Consider the following 11,366-nt stretch of genomic DNA (forward strand, 5'->3'; position numbering starts at 1 on the left):
ATGGTCTCATTGTATACAATCCCTTTTATGTCTCTCTCTCTTGCATGTAGAAGAGGTCTCGTGATGTCTCTCTCTCGACTAGAAAAGGTTTCATGATGCATTTCCTAATACGTATAGTTTGTATAAGGTTGTAACTTTAAACAATTAAAGTAAGTGGACCTCCAAATTTTTTCATAAGATGTGATTTTGGTGTTCAAAATTCTTAGGATGGATAGAGAATCTATTTTTATCTCTTATAAAAATGTTCAGATAATGTTTAAATCAAGCAGATCTAAAAATGCATGAAAATCTTAAATTGACAGTCCGGATAATGTATCACAAAAAATACTATTTTTAGACTTAAATTTTTTTTTCAAAATCATATATCTTAACATCGATATGGCCAATAAAATGGTCTTCCAACATCTAACAGTCTTTTTCCATGGATATTTTATTTTTGAAGTGCACTTTAATTTTACACTTGAGAGGTTGTGATTAGATAAAGGTTTAAGCTATTTCACATTGCTAAAAAAGGTGAAAATCGATAAAAATATGAATGAGATGTTAGATAATTCTACGCACATGTGATTTGACAACAGGCCGTTTGTAGTCTACCTGCTTGGTTTACGATCTAAACCCATGGGAATCAAGAATCGTGGACCTGGATCAGAATCGGCAGGGGACCAACCTAGTTCTATACTAGAATAAGAAATCCAATTTGGCAGGACTCGTCTCATTTTGTCCAACCGAGCATATTTGTCAAAGAACCAGGCAAGTCTGTCAAGGATTTAGAGCCCAATCGTTCAAACTTAGTTTTTGAATGTTTCTCATCTTTTAATTGTTTTATCATATAAAATAATATTTTAATATTTTTTTTATATTGAATGGAAAAATCATTAATCTAGATCAGCCCACTAACCGGCCGGTCACCCGGCCGATCGGGTTCCTAAAACCTAGCGTCCAGTACAATGTGAGATGAACTTTGTACATATGGAATCCCTTGTAAATAACGATATGAGGCGAGCTTTCCACACGGCATATAAGTCATTGCCAAAAGGAGGGAAGGCGGGGCACCTGCTCCATGAAAAAGGCAGCATTGTGCCATACGGAATTCACATGCTGCATTTTTTATACACATGGACCCTTTCTCGCTCTAGATTTACAGAAAAAAACAACCATCTTAAAATTCTCTCTTTCCATAAAAAATCAAAATATGCTTATTTATGTTTAGTTTTAGAATAAGGAAGAGCCAAGTCTCAACAAATTATTTTAAGAGAGAAAGAGCGAGGATTCCAAGTGAATAATACTGGCAAGAAAACCAATTTATATAGCATAGGGGTAGAGAGAGAAAGATAGATCTTTCTAATCGCATCCGATATGGGAAAAGTTTATACAAAGCCTAGACACCAAACAATCAAAGACTACCTCAAAAATTTCCCTAGAGATTGTTTTGATGCTCAAATATCTTCAAATTGATCATCTTGACATCAAGATGCATGAATATGAGAAAAAAATTGGATTTCAAGTTTTTTTATAAATAAATATGAAAATATATTTTAAAGCTATCACAAAGATTTCCAGTATTGAAACCACATTTCTCGATACTATTTGAAAGTAAGATCTAATTTGATTGTTTAGAGCCTAAGCTCTATACAACCCGCACCCTTCTAATGTAATCAAGAGACCAATTTATGTCACATGAGAGAGAAAGATCTGCGTTAGTGTCTAAGTTTAGTACGAAGCTACTTTTGTAGCTACAGTGAAGAGAGTGATAATCAAGCATATAAATAAGAGTTAGGTTAGGGTGACTGCATAGTATTTTATAATTATATTCAATAAATTTTAGATTTTTTTTTTTTAAGTAGATTGAGCAATTTTTTAGTATGAGTATTTTTAGTCATACATAAGGTGTGATATCATCAACACTAGTAGCATTTGCTGCTCTATGTGGGTGTTGTCATACCTCTTCTATTGACCAAAATTACTATTATTATTACTAAAACAATTATTTTCAATAAAAAAGTACTGTTACTTAAAAAAAAAATATATATATATTACAAAATAAATATATATAAACATTTTAATTTGTTGAGTATAATTATAAATGCTCTATAATGTGAGCACCCTCACATAACCCTTTTTAATATTCCCGAATTGGAAACCCAACTCGGCCTCGGCAAGAGCCCAAGCCCAAGTAACTCGGCCTCGGCAAGGACTCAAGCCCAAGTAACTTGGTCGATTTTTCGAACATTAGCTTACCATTATACACCATGCAGATGTCTGTGCATAATAAATTTTTTCACTGCAATTATACACTGGGCAGCACTATCTCTTTTTTTCTTTTTTTTCTTTATGTGTGATCATTAACACAAGCTAGGCAGATTATTTACTCGGCGCATCTCTCTCTCTCTCTCCACAATTAGCCTATATGGGTGTTCGTAAAATCGGCCGAGTTATTCGGGCTCGGGCCCTCTGAGTTCGGTGTCTAACTCGAAGATATTAAAAAAGATAAAACAAAAATCTAAAAAAGTAAAAAATTTATTTGAGATATTTTTATATTTTTTGTCGAATTGAAAAATATTGAGAAATGTTTTGGCCGTAAATACTTATTGTTTATATTTTTTCATCTTTTTTATTACTTTTTAAAAACACCTCCAAGTCACAAATTGAATTTTTTAAATATACTTTTTACTACTTTTTAAACATCATTTTGAAGAGGTTTGCTTAATCTTAATTAAAACATTATTTATTTTTTTAAATTGTTTTTATATTTTTATTAATCAACACTAATAAACCGATTACTTGAGATCGGCTCGGGTGAGGACAAATTACTCGGTCCGAGTGGAAATTTAAGCCAGAAATCAACTTATGTAGCAGAGGGTAGAGAGAGAGAGAGAGAGAGAGAGAGAGAGGGGTAGGTGGGGGTATGAGGAAGATGCTCATTACCCACGTGTAGGTCTACATAGACTTCCACACCATGTCAAATAAAGGCCATGTCAGATATTCTTGCCATCCCTCACGCGCCACGTGTGGCTTTAAGAAAACGCGATTTGATTGGAAGAATGCTCCTCGCCTCGACTTTCTCTCTCTAACACGAAACCCTAAAAAATTCAGAGGTGAATTAAAACCCGCTCATATCTCACAACACGAAATCTGACAGCAACCCTTATTGGATTCTCCTTCCACGTTCTCTTTCCTCCATTTCATATGGAGATATGCAGCTGAATTTCCTTATAGCTCCATTTGAAAAAGGCAGAAAAAGGGAAAAAAACAAGGGAATCAGGTAATAAAAATGGCCTACAATCATAACCGTATTGTTTTTCTGTAATTTGATTGCATTTATCTATACAGCAATGAATTTTTTGATCTAGAATCACAACCCATATGTTGTTTTTCTGCAATTCTATTGCATTTTTCTATTTAGCAATGGATTCCTTTTGGTTTTGTCTCTGATTCTGCAATTTCTACAAAATCCCAACTTTTTTCTCTCTTTCTTGCATTTTGTTTTTCTAACATGGTGAATGCCATCTGATGATGATTCCACTGCTTTTTTTACCCTACATTTTTCTCTGATTCTAGTTAATTTTGTATTAGCCATTTCTGAATTTGGTGCAAATTTTTGTGAAGCGACAAGCATATCTCCAGTTGGTGGGGAAAGTGAAGAAAGAAAACCGTAGAAAAGAATGGGCTCTATGGAATGGGAAAGCAACCATTGGATCTGGGATGGTGTTTGTTATCCCCATTTATTTGGCGGTTTAATGCTTACAGTTGCCATTTTTGGGCTATCTACTGGTTATTTTGGATCCATTGGGGTTCCAGGGTTCCCGTATTCGTTGCCGGATTTCGGAATTTTTCAGAAGAAGAAATGTATGAAAAAAAAAGTTAGGGTTTATATGGATGGTTGTTTTGATCTCATGCATTATGGCCATGCAAATGCACTAAGGCAGGCTAGGGCTTTGGGTGATGAACTGGTGGTGGGAATGGTGAGCGATGAAGAAATTATCAAGAATAAGGGGCCTCCAGTTTTATCCATGGAGGAGAGGTAATACGATTTTTTGTTTTTTTGAGGAACATATGGAGAAATTAACTGAAAAGGACCTCTTTCATTGTTGGTTGTGGATAAAATGACATGATTTGGGTTGTGATTTTGGGAATTTATACTTATTTTATTATAAATGTGTGTCGTGTTTTTCTTATTTTTTGGAGAATTCTTCTTTCTGTAAGTAATTTATGAATTTGATTGTTAATTTGAATTTTAGGGCTAATGATAAAATTGTGATCGACATTGATGGTTTTAGTTGTCACTGAAATGGTGGAATTAAGGTTAACAGTGGCCTATGGTTGCATTTTCATTATCCTAAGTGTTTTGAATTTTTATTCTTTTTTATTGGTTTTTTCTTCTGAGGATTAGTGGTTTTTAAATGAGAGTATCGTTTTGGACAAAATATGCGTAGTGTTTGGTTTCTGTCATGACTGACCACCACTGATGATATGTGATGAAGTTAACGGAAATGGGGGACTTGGTTTGTTTTTTCTATTTTTCGCCTTTTCAAACTGCCACTTCATGCGTAGTACTCGTGTGGCACTTGACTTTCTGCTTTTATAATAGAACTTCGTGTATTTGAAAAGGGAATTGATTTTCTGCTTGCAGAATTTATGATTTTTTTTTTCTTATGGATTTGAATTTCGTGGTTTTGATATTATTTTCTTTTTCTAATTCTCTTCTTTACTTTAGACTAATGTTACACGCATCCGTTTTCTTGCAAGAAGCAACGACTAGCCTAGAGCGAAAGCCGTTGTGCTAATGTGCATCGATTTTCTTGCAAGAAGCAACGGCTAACCTAGCGCGAAAGCCTTTGTGCTAATGTGCATCTGATTTAGAAAACCGAAATTTTTTTATTTTTTATTTCTATCGATTACTTTTTTTGTCTGGCCTAGCAAATGCAATTTGGGTTTTTTATTAAATTTTCAGGATGGTGATGGTAAGTGGGTTGAAATGGGTGGATGAGGTCATAGCCAATGCTCCTTATGCCATCACCGAGAATTTTATGAACAGTCTATTTGATGAATATAAAATTGACTACATTATACATGGAGATGATCCTTGCTTGCTTCCGGATGGAACTGATGCTTATGCTCTGGCAAAGAAGGCTGGGCGGTACAAGCAAATCAAGCGCACAGAGGGTGTCTCTAGCACAGATATTGTCGGTAGTGCAATCCTCCTCATCTTTGTTATTTAAATAACAGTAAAAATATTCTGAGTGTTTCATATTGATATTAGTTTTACGTATTCCATCTTGAGGAAGTTCTTTGATGATATACTAACATTTTTTTTATGAGAATTTCGCTACTGATATATGCCACTGCATTTTGGTGAGATGTGTAATGACTGAATGATGAATTACCATTCAAGCATTGATATTAGACATGATAATGCAAGATAATTTTAAACTGATCACATCCTACACAGAGGGCTTGCTTGATGCCACAAATAGCCATTTTTAGTTTGTGTGGGAATCTCCAGTTCAGACATATACTTATATTGTAGTGTTAAAATGTTTTCCAATGTAAAACTCAAGAGGATGTTTACAATAATTTGCTTGTAATACAATAAAAAACCAACTTTCTCATGAATAATCGTTGCCATGCACTTGTGATGACCTCTGGAACCTAGGAAAAGTCTCGAGTGATGAATAGAACCCCATCTGAATGCGACCTAACTTTGTAATGCCAAGGATCCAATGAGAACAAACATTTTGTATTTATTATTGCATGGGGCTACAATATCGAACATGTTATTTTCTCGAGCTATAGATTCATCTCTAGAGTAAGTTAACTATTTAAATCAAACTTGACCTGAGTGAAGGACAAGTATTCCAAAGGGGTTATCTTGAAATTTTAAGGAAATTGTTTTCCATGGATAGGAAAAGTCTTTTGTGATTTTGGTGAATGAACATTTGCGAATTATTGTTGTCAACACTTGCCAGAATGTATACTATAAGACTGCGTACTTTTGATCAAAAAGGTCACGTTTATCCATAGCTGTCAAATGTGAAATCAAGCCATTGGGGGTGTGTCATATTTCCGCACAAATACCAGAAAATATTCTTGGACTCTGAGGATGTTTAGTGGAAAAACCCTAGATGCATGATTTAACAACTGACAACTAGGGGTGGTTGTGACTTTTTTGTAACAAAGGTAAAATGGTCTTATTATATAATCTCCCTTATAAGTAAAGTATTTCATTTCCAATTTAAGGTTAACCTCATCAAAAAAAAAGAAGTAACTATTTCATTTGAAACAAGTAAATCACTCAGAAAGCTCTTGTAAAGGGATTACAATGGAGTGTATACCACCTAGTTAGGACTTAGTTATTGCATCTAGGTTTGATGGAGTATCCATTAAAATATTTTCCTTACCATTTCATTTAAAACAAGTAAATCATTTAGGAAGCTCTTGTAAAGGAATTACAATGGAGTGTATGCCACTTAGTTATGACTTAGTTATTACAATGAGCTTGAATTTGATAGACATTATGATGTTGAATTTGATAGCGTAGTCAATGGATTAGTTGGGAGATTCTGCAAGCCATGTGAATTGTCCTCTGCAATGACCAAATGTGCAAAAAATAGGTAAATTACCACCTCATGTGGAATTTTAATATTCAAACTTCTTAGGGCCTTGTATAGCATTTAAGTGCACTTGAAGACGTTGGATTGATAACACTCAGGTCTGCTTGTAGATGCTTGAACAAACATTACAAATCAGCACATTCAAGTAAATAATATATTATGGTGCTACTGAAGTACTAAGACCTTCATTTCAGACTTGATATGTTTGTAAAAATATTCATTCATCAGAGGTTTTCATGCATCATAGATTTAGGAAATGGATGCTAAGTTTCATAAAGCTGGAAAAAATAGAAGAAGGTGAAGTTCCTTGCATTTAAGTATACAATGGTTATGAACTTTGTTGCTAATACCAAAGTTTATTTCCTACTTATCAGAAACAGAAATATTCAAGAGATTTATACCCAATTCTGATAGCTACATTTTCCTGTAAGTTGATATTTGGGGATTGCTGGTTATGATTTGAGTTCAATGCAGGGTTTATCCTATTTCTTTAATTTGTCTTTTTATTTACTCTCTCTCTCTCTCTCTCTCTCTATGGTTTTCTATGTTGCTTATCCATGAAATTTAATGTTGTGGATGCTGTTGCTGAGAACAATTATCCTTCTTTCAGGTAGGATACTTTCACATGTCAAGCCTTCAGAAAATGGCAACAACAATGAACATGCTTCTTCCCAAGAACAAATTCCTCATGGGCAGACTGAGGATGTTGCTGCTGTTTCATCTCAAATATCCCAGTTCTTGCCTACTTCTCGACGAATTGTGCAGTTTTCAAATGGGAAGGTAATGCTACATTGCATAGTCTTGAGAGATGCTTTCCATTTGGTTGTTTTAAAGGGTGTCATTCTAAGCTTAGGTGCTTGTATCCTCTAAAGTTGTTTCTTGATTGTTTTCTTTATCTTATTCATTTAATCAAGGGTCTCACATTTTTCTGCATTTCAACTTTTTGTGATGATATGTTCATGTGTATAGATCTTTGAATAATCTACACAGTTTCATCTAATTTCAGGGACCAGGGCCTGATGCTCGGGTGGTGTACATTGATGGTGCCTTTGATCTCTTCCATGCTGGTCATGTGGAGGTATATCACTCTTAAGTGCCTTGCTTTGGTCTTTGAATATGCGAATATATCCACATAGCATCAAAATTTTAATATGGTCACTTCCCTTTAGTAATGTTTAGAGTCTGGATGTCTGGATGTATATTCACTTTTACAAAAACACACCCTAGCTGTTTCTTTTCAATTTTCAATGGACCCAGAATATGGAAAGTGATGCTAGAATTTTTGGCTGGTCTACTTGATTATTCTCTCACTGATCAGCCAAACTATGCGTATCATTGAGAAAATGCGTTTACAATTCCACCGCAATAGAAGTGGTCTCTCTTTCAAGAGGACCTCCTGAATTCCACACCTTCAGCTTCTGATGGCTCTCACTTCCTAGAGGTTATTCATGTAGATGCTTATAGTAGCAGTTGAAAGGTTGGAATATCTTGTCTGCTTCATTTCACCATTGTGAAAGGAGCTGGTGAGGTTACACCTTAATTTGGGCCATTTTAAGGAAAAGAAATCTTGTTTCTCTCTCATCAGAGGTTGTTCCTACCTTTCTACGATGCACATTGTCCCTGTGAGTTTTTTATACATGAAGAAATTCAAGGCCATTGAGTACTTCATTATTATATTAAAGTCCTGTAAATAAATATGGTTTGGTGTTCCTACTTTTGCATGTCATAGTCAACTTTTGTCTGGTTGATGCTTCACCAGATTCTGAAGTGTGCAAGGCAACTTGGAGATTTTCTGCTTGTAGGCATTCACACTGACCAAACTGTTTGGTGAGGTCTCAATCTTTGTGCTCAAATGTTGTTTTTATTTTCTAAACCGACATTCATAATGATTTAAGTGCTATTCTGTTTTTTCCTCCTTGAGTGACCTTTAAATCCTTTTCTTGAATAGATATAAGTATAAATAAATACATCAATATATGCAAGAAAAGATGTAGACACAGAAACTCATATATATATATATATATATATATATATATATATATATCATATTTTATGATTTACACCATATACGTTGGATATAGTCTTTTAGAAAGGTTGTTGTATTATAAAGGAATCACTTGGAAGTGCAGTGAGAACAGAGGAAGCCATCTTCCAATTATGAAGCTTCATGAGCGGAGCCTTAGTGTTCTTGCTTGTAGATATGTTGACGAGGTCATTATGGGTGCACCATGGGAAGTTACAAAAGACATGGTTTGTCCTTTTAGCTTAACTATTTATTTTATTGCTTATATTCTGGCATGTTGCAGAAGAGTCTTATTTACAAAGAATTGGGCTTATAAGGACGCCAATTGTCGAACTTATTTGTTCCTTGATTTTCTTTATGTTTCTTTTTTTTTTGATAAGCTCTGTTTAGCTGGTTAGATCTGTGAATTGGGGGTTAATCTGACGCAATTAGATAGTTTCATGTCATTGGATTTATTTGGTCAACTCATTTCCATTGCTTGAATGCTGAATCCAGCTGAATTATTAAAGTTTATCTTTGTAGAGCTGCAAAAGGCAACTATATGTATTAATGACTGTCCTCGTTCTTTATGAAACCTAAAGAAAATTGAGAAGTGTCTTATGTACAGAATTAAAATCCATATTATTTCTGATTTCATATTAATGAAAGTATTTGTGGACCCACATGATTCTCATGCATAAAAAGAGAAAATGCAGTACATCCCTGCATTATTTGTATTGGTTCTCTAATGAGCAGAGATTTTAAATTCACCGGTCCAGATCGGGAATTGCTGATCTAGACCTGGAATCGGTCCTTGCCAACCCAGTTCCTTGTCGGAGCTGGGAATTGGTCAAACTCAGATGGATTTTCCCAGTTCCTTGATGGAACTGGATGGTTCTGTGAGGGAACCGGGTAATCTGAATCAGCCAAATCGCCTGGTTCCCACCCATTAAATTTTATTTTCTTTTTTTAGTTTTCATTTTTTTAATTTTTTGGACCGATTCTCATGCCCAGATAATCTGTCCGATTTGCTTATCTGGTTCAGCGATTCACTGTTCCGGAGCAGATTTCTGAAGGCCAGTTCAGCCGACCAATCGGGTTTTTGAAATACTGCTAATGAGTTAGTTTTTGCATTGGACATTTCCCTTCTATCCAGCCTTGCATTGGTTCACATACATTGGCTTAAACTACATGTTGAAGTTTTCTTGTAATATTGATCATCAACTATCTATTTGATTGTTAAACTTCCAATTTGAGCCCCAGTTGATGGCATTGAAGTCTGAAAATCTATTTGTTGCTTTCTTTCATATAGCAACCATCTACTGAACCTTTTTGGCATCTCTCTCTCTCTTTGAGTAGTCACTTCTTAATCATTGATTTAATGTTTCTCGGTTGTTGTTTGTTTGTGCTGTGCACTTTGCAGATTTTGACATTCAATATTTCCTTGGTTGTGCATGGTACGGTGGCTGAGAAAAACCATCTATTGTCTGTAAGTTGATAGTGAATTGTTCTGTTAATAACTGCGTAATTAAGTTCACACATCTTGTTGCTGCTCATCTTAGGAGAACAAAATTTCTCTTCTTCTTAGGACGTGACCGATCCGTATTCAGCTCCCAAGAGCATGAGGATTTTCCGGATGGTAGATAGCCCTAGGAACATAACAACCACATCTCTAATGCAAAGAATCCTTGCTAATCATGAAGCTTACGAGGTATCTCCTATTCCTTATCAATTTTATACCTTCACAAACAATATTCAAAGGAGTATATTTTCTTCAGTTGCATCAGTAAACAGTACCTTCTCAAGAAGGGGATTCACAACTGGGACTTAGTTTCCCGAGTAAATAAGAAAAACTCTCTCTCTCTCTTTCTCTCTCTCTTTCTCTTTCTCTCTCTCTCTCTCTCTCTCTCTCTCTTGTGAGATTTAAACCTTGGATGTTATGCTGAGGCCTTCAAGGCCAAGTGAGGAGCTCGAACCAAAGAGTGATACATTATTTGAAATCGGGATTGTATACTATGAAACCATTTATTTTTGGTAAAAGCTCACAAGGACTCCTAGTTGTCGGATGTAAAATAAGTGGGCTAGAGGTGTATCACAAAATCCGAGAATTATTTTTGGACATTGAGTGCAGATAATCACACGTTCTTTTTAATTGTTAGATTTTACATCTAACGCCTAAGGTTGACTATGACGTCCTTGTACCATACTGAACAGTTTTATTGTATACTCTTCCTTGGAAATAGCTAATTTCTCATTATAGTTGCATGATGAACTAGATGAATAGATTCCCTCATTAACATTCTTATGGTTGTGTAATGAGATCCTCTGGTCATAGAAACCAGCATAACTGTTTGCTGCACGACACTGAAAAGGCATTCACGTATTTCTGTCCAATCCTCTTACTGAATTTTGTCTTTTTTGACCCAGAAACGTAACAAGAAGAAGGAAGAAAGCGAAAAGAGATATTATGCGGAGAAGAAGTTCGTGTCTGATAGCTGAAAATCTGAAAATGGAATCACAATCATCTTCCTTCTTGAGTCCATAACAAAAGATTTCCCATTGTAGGGTTGTTGGGATTTACTGTATGTATCTTGTGACATATAGATCTTATTAGAATTTCTAATTTATAATGGTAGTCTGTTAATTTTTGGCCCCTTTTTGGGTTGTTAATGTAGAAGGTTTTGGTCTTGGTTGTAACAGTTCACGCCCTTGTGGCCTTTTTCTTGTGCTCACCTGATTAGGTTTTCTCATCA

At 35.1% G+C, this 11,366-nt stretch overlaps 1 protein-coding gene across 8 annotated transcripts; it reads left to right on the forward strand.

The window, feature by feature from the left end:
• Positions 1-3,134: 3,134 nt before the first annotated feature.
• LOC18440748 (ethanolamine-phosphate cytidylyltransferase) lies at positions 3,135-11,366 on the forward strand. Of its 8 annotated transcripts, none has more exons than XR_016041559.1 (10): positions 3,135-3,262; positions 3,607-4,021; positions 4,952-5,183; positions 7,222-7,391; positions 7,618-7,689; positions 8,371-8,438; positions 8,741-8,861; positions 10,037-10,102; positions 10,202-10,324; positions 11,041-11,366. XR_016041559.1 is itself a non-coding variant. In XM_088848229.1 (10 exons), exons 2-10 carry the CDS (start codon positions 3,663-3,665, stop codon positions 11,110-11,112), a joined length of 1,287 nt encoding a protein of 428 aa, XP_088704355.1. In that variant the 5' UTR covers positions 3,135-3,262; positions 3,607-3,662; the 3' UTR covers positions 11,113-11,366. The 8 variants fall into 8 exon arrangements, 3 of the variants coding, with proteins under 3 accessions (XP_088704355.1, XP_088704360.1, XP_088704366.1); XM_088848229.1 differs by having other exon boundaries at positions 4,952-5,187; XR_016041558.1 differs by lacking the exon at positions 8,741-8,861 and having other exon boundaries at positions 4,952-5,187.

Source organism: Amborella trichopoda, chromosome 1, assembly GCF_054954075.1.
Source record: "Amborella trichopoda isolate Santa Cruz 75 chromosome 1, AtrichopodaSantaCruz75HAP2 v2.0, whole genome shotgun sequence".
In the NCBI taxonomy this organism is placed as follows: domain Eukaryota; kingdom Viridiplantae; phylum Streptophyta; class Magnoliopsida; order Amborellales; family Amborellaceae; genus Amborella; species Amborella trichopoda.

Bases quoted from the DNA above. Each gene is read 5' to 3' on its own strand.
- LOC18440748 (XM_088848229.1), top strand. From the start codon at position 3,663: ATGGGCTCTATGGAATGGGAAAGCAACCATTGGATCTGGGATGGTGTT. The intron at 8,439-8,740 runs GTGAGGTCTCAA...TTGGAAGTGCAG, and splicing joins CACACTGACCAAACTGTTTG to TGAGAACAGAGGAAGCCATC. The intron at 8,862-10,036 runs GTTTGTCCTTTT...TGCACTTTGCAG, and splicing joins GGGAAGTTACAAAAGACATG to ATTTTGACATTCAATATTTC.